Here is a 21,785-nt window from a genome sequence, read left to right as displayed (position 1 = left end):
AGTAATTTCTCACTTCATCTCACGTTGAATCAGGTTGTGCTGTGTTCAATATGTATCCGTGATACTGTGGGCATGTCTGGTGGTTAGCTATGAAATTGAATTCAGTCAATAAGGAAAATACAGTTTTCTTAGTTCCAAGCTCATGCACTAAAGCAGAGAATTTATTACAATGTCAAAAATCTAACAGAAATAAATGCAATAAACGATTGTAGTCATTTACATAGTAAACGCATAATGTACACTCTTTTAAGAATAGAACTCAAGCACATTTTCAGTTTCAGTTTGTTTTTCCCAGTATTGCAGTTAAAAGACCTGGAGTCTCAGCAGGCACCTCCTGTAAAACACGGCAAATCCAATTTTCTGTGAAACCTTTCAAAACCGGAACAGAAAAGACTGTTAAAATAGGAAACCCCTGGTGTTAGACGGGAACATTGTCGTTGCTTGACATTGTCAATGGGAGCATTTCAAGTGAAGCAATACACGCCTCCGGCAGGTTGCGGCTCATCCAGAAATGACGTGGGGGCGTGGCATGACGCGGGGGCGGAGCCCGCAAGGGACGAGCAGGGCCAAGCCCCGGAAGGGGAGGGGCCTTCACCGGAAGTGCCGGGGGGGGGCTCGCACCCAAGCGTATGGCCGTCATTTTCCTTCTTTTTATTTTCTTTTTGTTTTTGCCTGTCCTTGTCATGCATCTGTACCGGGGCAGGCTGACCCTTTTCACACGTCAGGTTCTTGTTTTGTTTTGGCCCTGTGCTCCCTGCTCTTCCAGACTGGACCCCGCTGAGTAGGGTCAGTCCGGTCTGGTCACCGCTGTGCCAAGCTGGACCCCGTTAAATAGGGTAAGCCCAGGCTGGAGGTCGCGGCACTTTTTTCTTTTTCGCTCTTTGTTTGCCTTTCCACCCTTTTGGTGCTATGTTCGGTTCTTGCTAGCCTCGCACCGGCGCTTCCACCCCTCGGTTAGGTGCGTGGGCTTTTTCCCGGTGCGCGCCGCGGCTCCGCCCACTCCCACGCTGCTGCGGTAGGAGTGAGGAAAGCCAGCCATCCGAATCAGGGCTCCAGTTCGACTGCTGATTCGCGCACAATGTGTTTCGAGTAATAACACATCTGTCAACTGTTTAGTTTAACCAACGCCAAGGGACTGAAGTCACACCTTAGTTCCTGGGCTCCTGATTGGAAAGCCGTGGGTTCAGATGCCAGCGCTGTTATATCCTTGAGCCAGGTACCTCACTCTGTCTAAATGGGTGCACATTTAAGTTGTTTTGGATAAACGTGTCTGCCAAATAAATTAGTCATTCATTTCTGTCTTGATATCAGACAGGCACTTGTAAAGTGCAAGAATCTCAGCGGCAGTGCCTGATATTCTCAGACATGCAGAACGCCAAGAGCTACAGTTAAGCCTGGAAGCCCAGGAATTTGTAAATGTGTAAACTGCCAAACACACCCTCATAAAATATCATTCCGGAGTACAATTTTTAGGGAAGCTGCAATATTCTCACTGTTGTCTGTGCATTGTGCAGTGTATGTATCTGGGTAATTTTGAGGATCGTCATCGACTCCATTGCGGATCTCGGCACGATCAAAGTCTGTGAGCAAAAATGAGCAGTGGGGAGACTTTCACGTGGCTTGATTTTGCCCTCCCTGCGGTAGATCTGCTGGCGAGGCTGTGTCCAGCTCTCGGACAGTCAGAGGCTAGTAACATGCCCAGAGCCGAGCCAAGGGAAACTTTGTGATCTTTATACTGCTGGACACCCGATGAACAAGCCCTCTTGTCTGGAACATCTTGGGTTTGCGTCTCAGAGCTGCGTCTGTCCCTCTTCAGGTGTGTACAAAACCCATTGCTTTAGCTGATAGCTGCCTGTGTTAAGTACTGCTCTGCGCCACTGAAGATCTGAGTGGTCACCAGAATACCATCAAAGACCATCAACCCCTCGTCTGATTCCTATAGCAGAGGAAAGCAGTTTCATTGTGTCCCCCATGATATCCAGATATCGATAACAAGCTGATTTTTCTGTAAAGGTCTTTGACACAGGAGGTTAGAGTATCTGTTTTCCTGCAGCTCACTGGGTAGCGATTTATATCCTCTGTTGCTTGGCGAGGAGGCTGCAGTCAAGACGGAGAGCTCAATGAAACAGTATTTTTTCCTCCATCCCTTCATAGATCAATCACAGCCTCTGCTGCCTTGAGCAGGAAACCGAATGACGACACAGGAAGGGTTGAGAGTTCAGGCTCCTCTTCAGTATATTTCTCTCCCAGCTCTGTAATGTTCTGAACAAAAAGCCAGCATCACTGAAGCTGCCCTTCGGGAGACCGGTCTCTGGCCTGTCAGCACTCGCAATCTCGTTTGCTTCCATTTAGCTCAGGCTGCAAGAAATATTTCAAATGAAGAATGCCCCGACGGTTCGCTTCATTAATTGAAAGGGAGTGAGTGATACAGTATATTGATCAAGCCGACAATCTTCCCATTTTTAAAGCTCTATTGAAGGATGTAATTTGCTTAAATTTAAGACCAGACAGAACGTGGGGTATACTATATATACTGTATATCCATGACATAGGTAATTCCTGTATTAATAAATACATTTTGTATTTCTTTAAAAATATGTGGAATTTTACATCTCTGGAGAAGAAATGTGTGATGTAAATGAATACATTCAGCTCCTTTCCAACAAAGTTACAGAATGCTAATAACATATTATGGTAGAAAAGAAATTTGTGCTACAGGGAAATCCTTGTTTCCAATAGATATCTGAAAGTATGAACGGCCTGATTGTTTTCTATGACTTTTTGCATTATACTGCATGAGAGAATCACATGTTAGCTCATGTTTCAGTTTGCTCTGGCTAGAAGTAGACTCAGGCCAGGAGCATAGTTAGTCATGCGGTGAGGAAATATCATGCTGTTTGTTGTCTGTGCTGTAAGTGAATATGTTGTCATTTTGTTTGTGAACGGATGTCATTTTCAAGCCTTGTTAGGTGATCTGGAACAGATAAGGCCTTTTAACTGAACTGTTAACTGTAGCATTCTTTGCATTATTGAAAGGAAAAACAACACAGTATACAGTGGTATACAGTAGGTTTGACCAAGTCTTGTAACATCCAGTCATTTTAAATTAAAGTTGTTTAATACTTTGAAATCCAACTCTTGAAAAAGGTCTTTTTAAAAGAAAGGAAGTCATGTGTCTCCAGACAAGGTGAGCAGTTTAAATTGGGAAACATTCAGAGTCTAAAAGATGGCTGGATATTTGTCTGTCACCCCCGCCTCTGCCGAATGATACCATAAGACGTTTTATAGCCACGTGGATAGAAATGGCACTTTTGAAGGGCAGGGCCTCTTTTTCCACAGTGTCCGTTTGGAACCATTGTTCAAGAGCGAAGGGCTCCACCTACTGGTCTGTGAGATTGGTGTACAATGAGATCTTGTACAATGTTAACATTGCGTCCTTTGATTTGAATCCTGCAATTTCTACAGTGTATCTTCTCCTGTGTAGAGCAGTGGATCTCCCTCCTGGTCCAGCTTTGACCCTGAATCACGTGTGGCTCATTGCTGCTGGTAATTGATCCGCCTGCTGGTTTAGGCTTAGTTTTCCACTTGGGATTAGAAGTACCCCAGTCCAGTGGTCCTCAGTCCTGCCATCTCTGTTCTCCCCAAGGTCTCTGTTTCTCTTTTCGAGACTATTTTTTAAAAATCAGCTCTTATAAATTGCTGCCAGTAACTGATCTGCTTGCTGGATTGGGTTTTTTTCTGCTCTCAGACCTTGGCTACAAAAATACTCCAATTCAAGTGCTTTATTTCAAGCAATTTCAGCATGCAGACTTTACACAGTCTCTCCTCACTTGCTAATTAGGAATGTTCTGCTTTATTTCTGTCTGAAGAGCTCAACAAGGGATCGATTGATGGTGAACAGGCACTGTATCAGATACACTACAGTGAGTCAGTGTTTGTCCTTCGGCTTCTCTCCAGCTGGTTATACTGAAGTTCGGCTCCCACACCTGTAAGAGGGCAGATCCAAAACTCGTTAATTAGCACAGGGATCATCAACTCACTAATTAGCACAGGTTCATAATTACACATCGTTTAATTTTAAGGAGCTGAAAACAAATTAAATGGTTTTAGATACAAAATGAAATACTTTAGTTTGGAATTAAGAACTCGGCTGGAGCAGAAATGGAAATACTCCTTGCGGTCCAGGGTTAGGAAAGATGCACATGATTTGTATCTGTATTTATTGTTTTTGTTTTTTCTAGTTTCTTCCATGTAACTCTGTAACATCATTCGCCAGGTTTTTGCCCAGGCTTGAATTTTATCCACGTTTTTTTTCATTTTGATTGCTGCTTCTACAATGTTTTCTCCAGTTTTGGTGTTTTTTCCAAACATGACTGGTTTTGCTATCTACTCTAGATCATAGATATACCGTAAATGAAGAATTTATCATTGATATAATTACGAATACTGTAGCAGAGATCCTAGTACAGACCCCTGTGGTACTTCACTAATGACATCACTCTAGTCTGATTGCTCACCTTTTCTCTGTGCTCTTTGTTTCCTATCCATTGAGAATTAATCTTTTAGGAGCATTTTTTTTTCAAAAGTCTTCTGAAAGTCTGAATATACCATTCTCTCTGTCCATTACTTCTCTAACAAATTAACTGTGGTCTTACCATAATTTTTCTGATGCTCCCTATAGTTTACTTTACATTCGGAACATTTATTGCGTCATGTCTGGGTATGCCTTGGTTTTACTGTGATCTGCTGTAGTGTTGTGAGTGATGGCATGCTAAACAAAAGTTAAACTAGTTTAAACTTCAGGGAACTAGTAGAGACATACTGTAGTAAATATACCAAGATATAGCTTTGTCAGTCTATGAGGTGTACAAGGCGGCACAAAGTTCATTTTATTTTGGAGTGCTGCTAGGTTGCCGAATGCTCTAGTTCTTACTGTTGACTTCTTAATATCCAGGCGATATTGTTGGTGCATTAGTCCCTCTATTACAGCTCCAGTGTAACAGAGGCATTGATGCCTCTTCGATGATGAAATGGATTCAGAGTAATGAAGTTATTTACAACTGTAATGTGCTGAACGTTTTTTACTCTTTGTTTATCAGGGCTATTCATAACAAATTCAGAAAATTAGAATATTTGTGGATCAATAGTACTTTATTAGGGGTTAAATTCTGCAGAGCTGATTTGCATGAATTCATCCTTCCATCTTCTAAGCAATTCATCCCATTCAGGGGCGCAGGGGGACAGGGCTCCACGCAGACAGCACCCTGGGTCTGGAATTGGATGCTAACCACTGTGCTGCCCTTGTATGAATTACTCCTCTTTGTTAATTTCTTTGAGAGTTAACTGTGCATTCCCACCAGCGTTCAGAAACAGGCCTTTGTTATTTAAAGCAATGTCTCTAGGAAAGAGTAACTATTTAAAGAGATTAAACACAGATGTTTTGGTTGACCCCAGGAAAGATCACAGAGGGAGAATACAATCTTAGTGAGACAGATTGAGGCAGACCATTGCTCAGGTTAAGTCATCGAAGCTGTTAGTCTGGTTTTAATTCAAACAGGAAACAGCTGGCTGAGATTCTCTGGTAGAACTATCTACTAGAAACCAAATGGGCTGGATGGACAGAATGACCACTCATCTGTAACCCCTCTTACATTGTAGTGTTTTGATAGTCAGCTGTGTCGAACCCGTTCTTACAGAGAAAACAGATTAAAACCAGATACAATGAACAAAATAAATCGTATTTTCTCTTCGTGCATGTCACAGCTAATGAAAATCATCCCGGATATACATGAACCATGCATTTTGCATATCTGCAAAAATGAATAAAATAAATCACATTCTTGCCTGGGTTGTGAATGCTAATGTTTACAGATCTGCCTAGGGCTTGGTACAGAACAAACAAAACAAACGGTATAAATGCCAGTAATGTTCTGTCTGCAGGGCCCTAGAGCTTGGTGAAGGGATGAAAATAGTGCCTGTTTTTCAGCTTCTGACATTGCTGACTGTGGAAGGTTCTGGAGCCAGGCTCTTTCTGTGCGTCTCCAGAGCTTGTTAGTGTTTCACACTGCCGTACCATACAGCAGATGTCATACCACAGTTGTCTAACACAAGGCACCTTTTTTATAGGGGTAACGTACTGTATAAACTTGTTAGCCGATTGAAATCCCATTTAAGTTAAGAGAAGGGTTGATTGCTTCATTCACACGTTTGTGTTTAGAGTCATCTCGCCGGAAATATGTTTTCTTTGCAATGCATTCTTCAACTTGGCACTTGATAACTGGGAACAGGGGTCCAGGTCAGTCTTAGGGAGTTTGATCAGTTACCTTATTGCTTTCAGAGCACTGTTTGTCTCTGGGGATGCTGGTTTCACAGCTGTGTGCACCTTCTTACCGAGTAAAGGTACTTGAAGTGGGAAGGTAGGTGGGATTGTTATGACTAATAAAGAAATAATTCACCAAAGAGTCCAGGAAGGGATATTTCTGTAACATGACTCACTGCATTTAATGAGTCAGTGGTGGAGGAAACTTCAGTGGTGCTCAGTTTCTGTTGTAAGCCCTTGGCTTATGTTTCCAGGAAGCTCGTGGTAGATGCTACAACAGGCCATCACATCTTGAGCCTGGATGTGTATTTTAACTCCATGTGTTTGCTGACTGAGGGTCACTGTGACTCCAGCACTTGAAGTGTGCCAAAATCAAAACTGCTCAGTTTTCAGTGGTGAGCATTCTGCAAGTCTGACTCCTGAACACGATCTGAGACGTGTTTTATTTGTGACTCACTGCTTGAAGCATTAGCTGATGTAAATAAATTCAGTTCATCATTATAGTTAGTCCCAGCAGACATCCTTGCTACGCAGTGAATGCAGATAAATATAAAGGTTTCTAAAAATCGCACAGAACAGGGAACTTGTTATATTTGCTCCAGTTGTATGGATTTTTTGAAGTGGTGGATTACCTGATGCCATTTAAGGAATGTCTTTTTTTCATCTGGTTTCTTTTCAAGTCCCTGCTTTTCCTTTGTCTTTAGCAACGCTTCACACTAATTCCTCCTTAGAGAGCTCGGAAGTCCACCTGAATTTCCCGTAATTCTGAAGTTCAGGCGCCTGACTCGCAGGCAGTTTTCAGTGTCTGTTTCTCCATGGGCTACTGCGGTCTACGGCAGGGCTCCCTCCTCAGATATATGGCCGTGAGCTCCACACTGCTGAGCCCAGGACTGAATTAAAGGTCTGCGCTGTCATTGTTAATACTCAGTTTTAAATAATGATCTGTTTGAATTATTAAGTTTTTGTATCTGTGATCATTCATTGATTGCTTCAGCCTCTCCGTGGGCCTGTGAATAATTTCTTAGCACCCAGCTGCAGCGCAGATTGATTGTGGAGGTTCTTCTCTGGACCAATGAAAGCCTCACATTTGCCTGGTTTCCTCAGAACAAAAGGCAGAGGTGAGGGAGAAAGAGGGTGGGTGCAGACTGCATACCGCTTCCCCATTAAAGGTGTAGAAATGCTGGAGATGACAGATACAGTCAGTTATGGCAGCCCAAGTCGCTGGCTCTACTGTATATTTTTCAGTGCACCAGGGAATGACATCTGTGACGCAGCAGTACCTACTGTAAATGGAGTGTGGATGATAGAACTAAATGTTTTGAGCAAGAAAGCACGCAAAGACAGGAGAATTTCGTTTTGTCACCATAAGATTAATTATCAGAATGTCTCCTTCAATATATGACTGTGCAGTTGACTCTGGCACTATTTATAGCAAACACAGCACTGATCTTTATGATGTGATGTTTGTGGTTGGATGCCAGATGCGAACCGCTGTTTTCAGCCTAACCACCAAAGCAGCCCAGCTGTGTCACACACGTGTGATTAGATCTGCATGTGAGCCAACTGGGGACAAGAATTCCATAGCACTAAATAGTTCCACTTCATCCTAATTCTTCACTACTAAATTATTTGGCTTTTATTCAGAGAAATTTAAATTTATACTGGTCGGAGCTTTGCTGAAACACTTCAGGTGAAGTACTGTATCTTGCTTGGGCAGTGTCTCAGCTGGTTGCTGAACCAGTGCAGAACCCTGACTGTTACACCACACTACATTTACTGGAAAAAGTCTGTACTAATTGGATAAGAGCACCTCTGGAAGATCGAGGGAACTTGAGCGCCAGCATTTTCTTCTGCTACTTTGCTGTGTTTTCTGTGGTTAGCTCTTTGAGGTCGTTTGCATGATGATCATCTGGAGGAAGTGGTGATCTCACTCTGCTTATAGAGCACAGCTCTTAAGAAGCTGTCTGTCTATGAACGTATAGGAGTGTATGAAGCAGCACTGGTAGTTTCTGATCACATTTAACAACTTGGACGAATACACTTGAAAAGAAAGCTTCTTTTACAAACCCGATATTTAATTTAAATCTTGTTGTATGAGTAACATGCTCCACTGCTTTTTTAATTAATAATAACTTTAAGGTAAAGACGAGTGGGCAGAAAATTGTTCCGCCAGACTCGAGATGCACAATAACGCAATGATGTGGGTAGGGGTAATATTTTCACATCTGTTCGATTGTTCTGAAAAGTGGTTTTCTAAAATTTCCATCAGTTTAAATGCCGCGTTTGTTTGGAATGAAGAGGAAATGAGAAACAGTAGACTTCTTTATTTTCTTTTTATTTAATTACCTAAACTGCTTCCTACAAAGGCTTCTTTCACAGGGGCCTGGATGGAATTAGCATTTTGTTTTTTATAGCTGCAATCTGTTGACGATCTAACAACACACAATGAAAATTCATCCCCCCCTGGATCTGCTTCAGAAATCAGGAATGGAGAGCCACTGGATCCCATGTCTAGTGTTCAAGGCTGCTTTACTGGGTCTGTCCTAAATCTGTGGTCTGGGCAGCCTGGACATGGAGATGGATGGGGAAGGGAATCCACCTGCGTGATATATCTTTGAGTTGTACAGCGTTGATACAGCTTTACAACGTCTGTTAACATAGGGGCCTGTTAGCACATTCCTGTGCTTTTATAGGAGGCATCAAACTGCTTTGTCAAGAGAAATCAAAGATTATTAGAAATGTTAAACAACACTTAATTCTAAGTGTAATAATAGGCCTTGTCGCTACGATCCCACCCAGGATGTGTCCCATCTTGTGTCCTGTGCTCCTGAGAGTTTCCAAGATCCACAGGAGTAAGTGGCTTTCTGAAGATGGGTGAATGTTTAGAGGTTTACTGTATATATCACTGGGTATAATTCACAGAGTCCTTATACTTTTCCATTACAGCCAAAAGTGTACTGTATTTGCTATAAACAATTAAAAAAATCCAAAAAGCATTATAAAATAATCTGATATCTATACAGATACGTCAGTCAAGAACAGATTCTCATTTGCAAATTGATTCAGCAGGGTCTGGTGGGTAGCTTTCCATATGAAGAAAATCAGACAGAACAGGAATGTTGTTTATGCACAGCAGAAGTCTTCCTATTAGATCTTTCAATCTCAAATCTATTTTGCTGCAGGAGGAATCAGTTTTTGTGTGTGCTTTACTACAGCAGAGCGAGGATATCGGTTCATGGGATTTAAAGGGGGTCTGTGCCTGTTGATAGAGCAGATGGGCGATCGGTAAAGACAGGTGTAGATCACAGTGGTGTAAGACACTGAATCGGAGTGAGTCGTGATCAGGTAAACTCTGCCACTCTTTAAAGCAGTGAAATGGTTTTCCCTTTAAGCTCCCAAAATGGTTAGAATAACATGAAAACTGTTAAAGGTACTCAGGTATGTATATAACATACATTTCAGAAAACCAGAATTTTCATAGTACTGTACACACCTATTTCCTGTATTAAAAAAATATTTAGCATTTTATATTGTTACTATATTGCTGGCCTTCAGCATTGACAACAGGACGCTGGTGGCTTCGTAGAGGTGTACAATCTGTGACACGCAAGTGAGACATAATTATCAAACATTTATGTTTTTGCATAAATATCCCAATGTTCTTAATTCCACTATGCAGTCTTTCAGTGAGTAAAAAGTGTGCTCATGAGAGATCAGGCCTCCAGTGCTACGAGGACATTGCTGCTGTGTGGAAGGACTGGCTGGCTGTGATATCAGGTGCAGATGCTAGCTGTCAGGGAAAAGATGCGGTTCTGCCTTTCTGTGCAGCTCTGCGTCTGCTGGGAGTTCCACAACCACACAGCGCCGCCCTGCTGGCCCCAGTCTTGCACTACCCCGAAAAGGCACAGCCTTGAGGGCTCAGCCCAGAGCAATTTAATAGTCAGTATTATTCATTTATATTTGGATTAAAATATCATTTGATAAAGTAAAGTTTATACTGTACAGTTGCAGAAATAACTTGGATTACGAAGTCATAGTGTGTTGGCTTTGAGTGGTGATGCCACTTCTTCTTTTATACACCAGATGTTATCAGCCTTGCAAAACAGCCACTGTACCAACAGTTAGTCATGGCTCTCAAACAGCAGGAAGTATGGCCTGCCTGGTTTCCAGCAGGTTGCCAAATGTCCAGCTTGAAAGGAAGTGAAAGGGAGTGAAATCTCACTCTCAGGGTGCTGACTGGAGGGTGCTATCTCACTCTTAAACAAGCTTCTCCTGTACAAACGGGCAGCTCCACAGGCCTTCGTTGAAAATGACAGCTGACTAAGGTGCAATAAAGGTTTCAAAGAGTAACAAATGTCATTGTTAACCAACTGTAGTTCTTTAGTAAGTGACTGATAATCGATAGCCTCTGTATCTCTGTCATGTGAAAACAGCTTTGCGTTGCTCAAAATGACAAGTGGTGAATTTTTGTTTGCTGCTCTGCCTGATGCTGGGCTCACCTGCAGTTTAAACAGGCAGCATTTGAAACTGTCTGTATCCAGGTGAATGGCCTCTGCAGGCAAACAGTATGTTTCTTTTTTTACAGTTTCCAGTCACCCTGACTTTGCTTACTGCGAGAGAAGTGTGCAGAGCTGGCAGGTTGTGGACCACAGACCAATGAAGTGGTTGACCATTTAATTGCTCATGCTGTAGATGATGTGATCGCAGTCAAACTCAATGTCTTTTAAAACAGTTCTCAAGGGAACTGAGTGAATTATCATCTGGTATCTTTTTCATGGTCAGTGTTTGCAGGAGGGAATGATGATGGTATATGAACAATGCAGGAGCTACTGTATAACCCAAAAGGCCTGATTATGTGAGATTGCTTCTTCAATCCTGTTTTAGATTTCTTAAAAGAAAGGGAATGGACATTATATTTTATTATATTTTATTGCATTGTGGAGGTTCACTGTGCAGTTCTTCTCCAGAGGAAAACAGTGTGGAGATTTAAAATGCTTTGTATTGGGCCAAGACAAATTCTAAAGTTAGGTAAGATGTGACTGCAGAATTCAGGGAGCCCTTGAGTGTGTACTGTATAAATACCTGTGCACTGCTGATACAATGTATGTCCTGTCCTATTTGCTTACTGGAAGAGCTGTTAGTAATACATGATTATTAATTAGTTAATAATGCACATTATACTGTTTCAATTGATCTAGACTTTCTGTTCCTGAAATCTCCTAAATTAAATTTATTCACAGCAAAGAGGTCTGATGTTCCTATTTTTAGAAGGCTTCAACATTTTTGGAAGCTTTAAACATTTTCAATACACCGTTATTGTTTTTCAAGCTAAAGTAACATGTAAAAACACATATTCACTTGCTGATGAGGGTCTCCTGCCTTCTCTTCCCTCTTTTTTCAGCACCAGTCACTGGTAATAAGAAAACACAGTCAATTTTCTGCGTATTTCAGCAGTGCCTGCCTCAGGTCCTCGGTATAGAGCCCTGCATCTACCTGTCAGCCTGTTCAATTGCTTCAGCAAATACAGTAAACACATTGTACAATATATAGTCCAAAAATGAGCTAAATAATTCAGACTGGGTGGGTGCTCTCTTGTTATTTTTCGGCGACAGTGAAAAGGAGTGTGAATTGAAGTACTCAGCACGCTTTGTGCATTACGAAACCCTGAAGGAAGTGAAGATGGATGTCTCCGTCTCTCACATATCTGCGGAAGTGTGAGGCATGGGTGCCTTCTGCACCAATGGAAAGGTGTGCTGCATGCAGCTCTGTCGGCCTGGTGCTGGGTGAATGAAGCTGCCCACTTGTTGCAGTGCAGTGCTCTCCTCAGCTAAGCTCTTGAACTGAGGCCCAGCCTGCTGTCTTTCATGAATGAATAGCTTGTGTAGATCACACCAGCTGAGCTCATGACAGTGCACGATGCCAATCAGCTCTGACGACTTTCTTCATGAATGAGCAGGTAGGAACTGCTTCCCAAATTTTTAATAGAGTTAATGCATCAACTAAATGGGTTCTTTTAAGCCATCATTCTCCCAGCTGCTGACTGGGAAGGGGAAAAAGCTACACCTATCTACAGGATTGAATCTGAACACACTGGCATGTGGAGCAAGTTCAATGGGTATTGGTTTCCTATAGAGAAGTGCATTATTTACAGCTGTTCTATGAGGATGCTGATAACTATTTTTTGTTTATATGTTCTTTTTAATTGCAAACACATTTATGTCTGCAAATGTTGTGAACACAGGATTTGGCACTTCTCCTTAGGTCTGGTTTGAATATGAAGTGAATGGAGCCTTTTGCAGAAGGGTCTAGGTAAATATTAGGTGTTATTTCATGGAAATATCATCTGATGGTGCTGGTAGGAGTGGAACAAACAAATTACACAACTTACTGCAACAGCCAGTTAACAGTAATGGTTCAGGTTCTGGGACTCCAGACCTGGAGACTGCAGGTTCAAATCCCAAATGGGAACAGAGCTGATTGTAACATTGATCAAAGTACGGTCAAAGTACGATCAAACCTGTATGTGAAAAGTACAGTACAGTAATTATAATTCAACAGTACAAAGTTATAACAGTACAGTTATAATTTCTGTAAACTGCTATAGAGAGAATAGACTCTTGCCAAACGACTATTGAGAAAGAATGTTTGCCTTCCCAATATGCTTGTTTGAGGCCAGTTTGAAATTTTAAAAACATTTTACCCCAGACAAATGGGACTGCAGGACTCAGAGAACTGTGGATTAAATGGGTGAAATGATCTCTAGGTTGGTGCACATTGATTTGCGAAGGGGAAATAAAACAACAGAGCGAGAAGACAGTTCAGCTACCGATCCCCATGTGCACCCTGATATTTAATTAATGGGTACAGAAAAATTAACTTCATAAACACCAACAGGAGCAATAGAAGTGCTGTAATTCACTTAAACTAGAGGAAAATTATGTCCTGTTGACAAGGTTATCAATAACTCTCCTGGAGGAAAGATGGTGCTTTTCTTAATGGCATATTTCACTAAATCTCTCCAATGTCCAGACAGGCAGTTTAGAGATTTTTTTTAAGGTCCTCTGTCGCCTCTGATTGTGCGAAGCACGGTTCACCATCCCTATCGACCCTGAGACGGTGTGCTGTACACAATCATGTCTTAAAGCACCACCAATCCTGCTCTGTTTGGCTGGAATTCTCTCTGACTCATCAAGCCAGTTATTTTGGAAGGTTTCGAAGAGCCTGCAGGAGCGGGGCTAACGCACAGAGCTTGCCTTCTCTTAAATACTGATTTCTTCCTGACACGCAGCTGCTCAGCCAGAGCAGTCAGTGAGGGTGAGTCCATCACAGGGAGTCTGCACTCTCCCTGCAAGCCTGTGGGATGTGGAAGCAGGGTAAAGGGGTTCTGGAGCAAGGAGGCAGTTTCAGTTGTTCTGCAAGGGTGTCAGTGGAGAAATCTGTGAAGGTACATCAGGTACTGAATGTGTAAGATGGACAGTTTGCTAAATTTGGTGGCATCCTTATGTAATCTGTCTGGCATATGCAGGAAACTGTCCCCCGAGGTGTTGCTGTTGTATCTGCATAATAGCTTTACATTTTTCTTTAAAAAATCCCTTTGTCTTGTGGAAAGACAGATCTGCTTTGTCATCATGGTATGGTAAAACAATATTACAACTCTGGATTCAGTACAGAGAGGAGAAACCATACATACTGTGGCTTCCGGCAATGCCCTACACTGACAGGCTGAAGGATCTGAATCTCTTTAGTCTTGAACAGAGAAGACTACAAGGGGACCTGATACAAGTATTCAAAACCCCTAAAGGCAAAGACTAAGTGAGTCCAGTGGACTTCAGAATGAACATTAAAATTCATAGAAACTCTGAGGGAATGCACTTTAAACTGAGAGCAAGAGGCACTGCTGTATTCCAAGGGTGTGGGAGTCTGGAACAAGCCACCCAGTCAGGTGCTCCCATTTACAACCTTTCCTATATTCTAACATTATCTGTCTGACTCCTGTCATCGACTTTTGCAGCTATCAGCCGCCAGCCTTAAAAAAACCAGCACTGAGCTGAGCGACCTCAGATTCTGTGTCTGGTTGGGCTCGTCTTGTAGGAGAAGTCCAGGACCCTATGCAGACGGTATAATCTGGAATTGAGTGGAAAAGGAGAACGGGGAGGAGACGACGAGGATCAGGGCAGGTTGAAAGACAGGGGGGCATGACAACAGTGAACCGGAGCGTGGGGGGGCGTGGCCATGGCAGTCCAGGGGAAAGACCAGAGCGAAGTTCACGGTCCAAATCTGGTTGATCCATCTGCGACGAAAACAAGACAAAGTTAAAAACTGGAACGAGATCCAGTACAGGGACAGGGAAATTAAAACAGGATGACGAGACCAGGCGCTCCGAGCCCTGGACTCAGCTGGGCCAGGACGCCGATAGGAGGCCTATGCCCTCAAGCCGCAGATGTAGGGCGACTTGATGTTAGACGGGCCTCCAGCGTCCATCTTCCAATGTAGAGCCCGGAGTAGCAAGGAGCTTAAATAAGGAGGGGCAGGTGCATGAAATCATTATCAGCAATCAGCATGAAAGAGCCGGAGCGCCCTTAAGAGGAGGGATTACGATCTTGACGCGTCTCTCGGGTGCACCAGCCTGGGAGAGGTCCAGAGTTCCCTGCAAGAGGGCTGTGTCAAAGAACAACACAAACAGATTCTTGACAGCCCCCGTGAAACGCCTCACTATTCTTACACAGTGCCATAGGTCACTAAGATCACGTCTTCGCACGTTATATAGTGTGTAAACTAAATTATATAGTTTACACACTATAAATATAGTAAATCTATATTACTGTCTTGTAATTGAAACATCTGCCACTTTTATAGTTATTGGTCTGTGAGTGTCAATCATCCTATGTTATGTTTTCTGCTGACCCACATTACCCATAAGAACTAATCTCTCAGTTTGGCCTTGGACTGCAGGACCTGAACTTAAGCAGAGATCTTAGGCAGTCAGTAAAGAAGTTCTCTTTTGGATCATTCCTCAGTTATTTGCACTTATTGTTTAGTTGCAGTTAAATTCAGAAGGAGAAAATTCTGTAAGTGACCCACACTCAGAAGCCACAAGCAAAACATTATCTGTGTTAATGAGGCTGTTCCAGTGCTGCGACTCTGTCTCAACCGAACCCAGATGAAAGGGTTGGATGAGCTCATTAGACGCGAGATGAGGCTGTGATTGAGCTGCCACCAGCTGTTCCAGAATTCTGTGGGAAGAGGTGACAGGACTGTAGGTGGGAAAGCTGGCCAGGAGCCCCAGGTACTTCTGTTGCAGAGGTGTGGCAGCAGCCTACAGACACTGAACCAGGTTCCATCGCTGAAGAGGGCACAGAGCCGGGAAGCTGGATCTGAGTGGGGATACAGGAGCAGGGTCCAGGACACAGGAGGTCAGTCTAACTCAGTCACTCAGGCAGCGTCAACAACAGGGCAGTTCGAACTTGTCTTTCTCCCATGACTGTTTCCTACCGATTAGTGATATGTGGTGTATAGGCTCTAACTGGGAAAACAGTGATGCTTTGTGGCTCAGTTAAGGGTGTGGAACAAAGTAAAAGCATGTGAGCACTTGTACTCAGTCATACAGTTCGCATGGAAAGATGCATTAAACGCAGGTGTGACCCATAGGTCCTTGAAGCCTCATTAGTCCTCATCTGTGATTTAAATCCTCTTTGGTTTCTGTCAGTGACAGAAGTAATAATCGATTCATTGTAACTTAGCTTGTAACAACACACATGGTCAAGGGAACACCTGAGACCCAGCAGATGCACGGGAGCTCGGTCTGAGCGTCAGGGGCTGTCAGTGGGCATCACTGGGCATCAGGGGTCGTCGGTGTCAATGTCTTCATTGGTTCACACTCATGAGCTGACAGGTGACTTTGAAGAGCAGGAACATTCGAATTCCAGAGTGAAAACGATTCTGGCTGCGTCAGCTGCGTGACTGTAGCGAGGCTCGTGTGGGCTGGTGGCGGTGATGTAACCCCTCATTCTGAAATCTGCATTTTCCCATCTTCTCTTCTCCTGCAGGGCATCGGTAGATTTGGGCCAAGTAATGCGGATCCATCAGGGGCGAATCCAGGAATGTTCCAGCTGGACATCGTGCTGAAGAAGGGGCAGAACTTGGCCATACGGGACAGAAGAGGTAGGGTGTGCTCTCATTCTCATGACGGCCGCAAAGATCCTCCAGCCCTGGTCCAGTCATGCTAATGAGCTGTGACCCCAGTGTTTCTGATGAAGTATGCTGAAGTTACTTGCAGATGAGGTTTTTAAGTGAGCTATTTAGATCAATTGAAAATGATGTGTTTATAAATAAAAAAGATGGATATGGAAGAATGTCCATATTAATCTTTTTTGATGGGGTGGACCAGTGGCACTGTGGCTAAGGATCTGCACCTGTGGCTGGAAGGTTGCTGGTTGCGGCAGAGGAATCCTACTCCGTTGGGCCCCTGAGCAAGGCCCTTAACCCCAACTGCTCCAGGGGTGCCGTATAAATGGCTGCCCCTGCGCTCTGACCCCCAGCTTCTCTCCCTGTCTGTGTGTCTCATGGAGAGCAAGCTGGGGTATTTGAAAAGACAAATCCCTCATGCAAGAAATTGTACTGTATACGGCCAATAATGTAATCTTATCTTATGTGTAAGTGCACCTAACCTGCCTTTTGCTGTAAGTACTATAAATATACTATAAAATGTAAGTAACACAAAAGTTGATATTATTATTATCAGCCTGTCGTGTTTCGAAGGATTGATGTGTCTCCAATTTTCAGTGTGTCAAATACAAATTATTTTTCTGGAAGGTGATTTTTTTCGGCTAGTTTTCCAGCTTCTGTATTCCTATCAATTGCTTGATTTTGTCCAACAAAATTGACATGGTGCTAATTGTATTCTGTGCATCACTGGAATGCTTTGCCAACCCCTTTGCATCGTTCAAGGTGCAAATATCAGAATGAGCTCATACTGTACTGTTTAGAAGGTGTAGAAACACAAGAATGGTGTCCATGCCACCAATGGAGCTTTATCCAAACTCAGTGAATATTGTCTTTTTTCATGAAACTCCGTCATAGTCTGAACATATTTCCAGCAGTGCATAATGCCTGCTTTTTAATCCATCTCTCACACACAACATATATGTAGGGAGGGCTAATCAGGAAGACAAGAAAGACATAGGGAGTAATAATAAAAAAGTAACCAGACATGCTTGTTTCTAAAATGTTACGTCAGGACTGGCTGGAGCTTTAGAAGAGCTTCTCTCAGGAAACAGTCTGTCTGCAGCCTGTCTGTTTGTAGACCCTTACGCTCTCCTGAGACAGGTCGGGCACCAGCGTTTTAGCCCTTAACGTAACACGCCTGCAGAAACCAAGCTGAAGACCAGCTCTGCCAGTAGCAATATCATAAACCAGCTGAACCTATTGAGTTAGAAGACCTTTATTATCCAAAACCTGGGAAATACACATGTGATAGTGGCATGGAATGAAAATGAAAAAAACAACAACACAAGGAACCATCTTTTCCCTTGGTTTTCATGGGGTTTGCTGAGGCGGAGACTCCAGCCTTTGTAGGGCGGTGGACAGGAGTGCCATGTAGGGCTCATTGTCCACACTGGCACTGTGATGCCTGGACCTGCGGTGGGGGTGTTGAGGAGATGACAGATCCTGCTGACCTGCAGTTTTACCTGCAGCACAAGCTGCGGTGATGGGAAAGCAAACAGGCTGGCATGTTCCATGCTTCCATGGCTCCATGACTGTCTGTGCAGGTTCATTAAACTGCAGCTTAATAAACTTGAGATAGACTGTCTTTCAGTCCAGCCTGCAGCTAGGGGCCTGCAGGTGCCCTCGGTCGGTCTGGCTGTGACCACTCCTTGGCCCTGTGATCTGGCAGGCCAGGGTCCTGCTGCCACGTGCTGGTGAGATGAGAGCAGGCTGCTTTCGTTAAACAGGCAGGGGAGGAACAGGGTGATTCCTGGAACTGTCTTCCATTCACACTCCGGAGCGGCAGGTTCCTGTGATAAAATATCGAACAGATGCAGTTCTTTAAAATGTCTGAACGTAGGCAGCTGTGGAGGTATGAGCAGAGGTATGATTCATTTGATATGTCATAGTTCATTTTACAACCACGCCCACATTGCCAAGGAAAGTTCCAGCGCTTGGCTGATGCTCCTGGCCACTCTCCCTGGATTCATGCAGGACATCAGCAAATCTCCAGCCATGTTCACGCTCCCAGGTTACAGTGGAAATGCGCTGCAGCCATTTGCCACAATCCAGCTACTTGTCTCCATTACTGTAGTTGCTGGATATCAGTAATAATGCAGGTGGAAAGGGGGGGAAAAGGGCTTCAGCTCTGGTGCACGAGTTACAGCAAGGGTGGGAGGTGAAGGAAGGAGAGAAGGGGCAGGCGTGAGCTTATTGAATTTTCTTTTAATTGGCCTTCTGAATCGCCAGAAGCCAGAAACACCCTGGTTTTAGGACAGCCCACAGGCCCGCGGGGTCCAGCGCAGCGTTTGTCTGGCTCTGGTGGGAGAGAGCCTGGGGGATTTCCTCAGCTGCGTCATGCCTTGCGCCCACACCGGCAGCGCTGATCAGTCTTCTCAGCAGCTGAGGATTTCAGTAGCCCCTCAACCCCCACAGGCATTCACAGAGGAAGGAAAATCAGGGGGTGGAGATCACGAATTTATACATGCACACATGTTCTGTATATACAGTCACCTTAGAATTGTTGGCACCCTTGATTAAGACGTGGAAAACAGACCACACAAAATAAACACAGGTAACGGGCAGTATTTTGTGCTAAAAAATATGGAAAAACTGTATTTCTTGTATTTATTGCAGTTGCTTGGAGAAATAGTATTTTGTGTTATAAAGCAAGAATTTTAGTTCTCAAAAGCACGTCAAAATTATTGGCACCTTCTAAATACAATGAAACAAAATTAAATCACAATAACATTCTATTTTTAGTGTTTGTCTCAGTCTTAAGGAAGTATTGTGAGGTCTTTCATAGATCGTAGTTTCACTGGAGTATAGAAATCAGGAAACATACATTTAAAATGTCTTTGTCATCCATCACCATGGGGAGAGGCAAAGAATGCACAAGTGAAAATGGTTGTTTACGTAATTAAATCTCTCTGTGAGTTACAAAAAATGAATTAACTAATTACACCACATACTGTAGCACTTTTAGGGCATTTAAAAGTTTCAGACCACTGGAACAGTTGTCGTCTTTCCTCCCACAATGAGGAGGAGCTTTTGGGAAAGAGCCTCCACACAGCAGGAACATGACAGAACTTGGTTGCATCTTGTGGTCAAAAGGTGTTCAAATAAAAAATTAGACGCCACCTTCATGCCAGTCCAATGAGATGAAAATGGAGCTCTTTGGCCACACCTGCGAAGGGTGAGTGGTAGCCTTGAAAGAAGGATGTGTGCAGAGAAGAACATCATACCTACTGTAAAATACTGTATGGTTATGGGTCTGTTCTGGTCCACCAATCCTGGGCCCCTTAAGGTCATCAGCATCATGACCTCTACCAGGTACCAGGACTATTTATCTAAAAACCTGGTTGCCGACTGCCAGGAGACTTGAATTTGGCTGCAAGTGGATCTTCTAGCAGGACGACGACCTCAAGCACACAAAAAAATCCCAAAAGTGGTTAATTGATAACAAAAACAAAATTTATGACATAATCCCTATTAAAAAACCTGTGGTTTGAATTGAAGTGATTCTCCAGACAGAAGGAATCAAGGAGCTGGAAGGATTCTGTCTAAAGGAATGGTATTGAATCCCTCGCAATGTGTTCTGTAATGTAAAAACAGACAGAAAAAGGCTCAGTGCTGTTGTCCTTGCCAGGGGAGGGTATGTTCTGTACAGAAAGTATAGCAAACTCCAGGAGCCAGAAACATCTGTGTTCTGGGACCGTCATCAGATCAGCGGAGTCCAGTTAAGTGTTTTGCTCTGCTGGGGGGTGCGGGTAATTGTGTAAATTTAAAATGTAAACTTTATTTTTCAGGGAATACATTTATAATTTAAGAAATGTCAATTTGATTGATTCTATTGAACCACTAATAAAGTAATTGTGGAGGTGACCATATGCATCATGAATACATGTTTCCATACACATGCATTTTCCCCATTTACCCATTCGAGAAACACCAATGGAGAACAGTACAGTGCAGGCGAGTGTAAAGAACTGAAGGGTCCAAATCACACATTTAACCTTCTGCTCCTGCCTGCATAATTATCAATGTCAGGCATAAATCAGGGGATGCCTCCTGTTTATTCTGGAAGCATCCCGAAGATATCAAGAAGTTTAAAGAGATTTATCAGGCGCCACAAACCACTCTCCACTTAACGCCCCCTGACTCCTGCAATCAAGTTGTGGGTGACTCATCCAGTAAAAGTAGGATCTGAATTAAAGGAAATCTAACTAACTGTGCCGAGTGAGCGTGGATCTTCTACCTGTTACGACACTAGCCAGATGAAATATAGGACCCCATGTGGTGACTCATCCAGTAGATCTCCAGAGAGTTAGGGGAGTTAGAAGGAAAGTCCGAGTGGACTTATCCAAACCGCAGTTCAAGAGCCGTGGTCAAAGACAGGCTCGCTGGTCAGGAAGCCAAGTAATACAGGAAAATCTCAAGACGGAGCTGAGGAGCTCCACTTGGTGAAAACCAGTACTGAGCGTTGAGGCGAAGGTGGTGAGGGCATAAGTATTCCGGGAGGTAGTGGGTGCGGTGATGCAGGAAAGGTCTGATTGGTTGATTAGTTAATGCGATGGCGTTTGCAGGAATTGGAGAGCACTGGAGTCTGATGAGGAACAATGTGGGTCCTTTGCAGGAGTTGCGTAGGGTTGGATTCTGATTGTGGACGGTCGTGAAACTGAATGCAGATTGTGAGGAGGCAGTGGCCTGATTGACATGATTCTGTGGGCTGCCCTTGTGTATACAGAGATGAAGAACAACAGAGATAGCGCCCCCTTTTGCGTTTTGACAAAGATACAGTCCTGGGGACAGTTGTCTTTTCATGCATTGTTTTATCAAGATCCCTGGATATCTTTAAGACCTTCCTGACTGACGTACCCTGGTGTAACCCGATTCTCACAGCTCATTCCTGCTATATGTAAAGTGCTTTGGGATTCATTGGAAAATACAGGAAAGTCAGGAATTACTGTAATTGATTCCAGCTGATGCACCAAGGATTTCCTAGTGAGAGATACTGTATTACGGTGATCAGAAAACCTTTTTTAATGTCCTCAAAAAAAAAAAAAACTCATTCTAAAAGCAAAAAGGACTGTCTCCTGTTTCTTTAATACGGGGCAGATGGTTTACAGTGCTTTTGTTACAGAGTCTCTTCCAGTAATCAGTCTCTACCCTTTCCATAGTAACTGAAATCCTCATTACCCTCTGACTGCTATAGACCACCTGCTGCAGCTAGTAGCACCTGTGTACAGTAGGTCTGCCCGTA

At 43.4% G+C, this 21,785-nt stretch overlaps 1 protein-coding gene across 11 annotated transcripts in view; it reads left to right on the top strand.

Moving 5' to 3' along the window:
• The window catches only part of mctp1a (multiple C2 domains, transmembrane 1a), a 195,548-nt gene that overhangs the window by 34,263 nt on the left and 139,500 nt on the right, over positions 1–21,785 (top strand). For 10 of the 11 annotated variants that reach the window (XR_001480038.2, XM_015360520.2, XM_015360537.2 and 7 more), the window contains exon 2: positions 16,366–16,480. Coding sequence is in view for 10 of the 11 variants with exons in the window: in XM_015360520.2 (XP_015216006.2) it covers positions 16,366–16,480 (115 nt within the window). In the remaining variant the exon portion in view is untranslated. Of the gene's footprint in view, positions 1–12,827; positions 15,733–16,365; positions 16,481–21,785 lie in introns of those variants that run through there. The other variant, XM_069187527.1, reaches the window with a different exon arrangement.

The sequence above is a fragment of the Lepisosteus oculatus genome, chromosome 3 (assembly GCF_040954835.1).
Source record: "Lepisosteus oculatus isolate fLepOcu1 chromosome 3, fLepOcu1.hap2, whole genome shotgun sequence".
Classification (NCBI taxonomy): domain Eukaryota; kingdom Metazoa; phylum Chordata; class Actinopteri; order Semionotiformes; family Lepisosteidae; genus Lepisosteus; species Lepisosteus oculatus.
The sequence above is the reverse complement of the archived record's forward strand: the minus strand, read 5'-3'. Positions and strand labels throughout refer to the sequence as shown.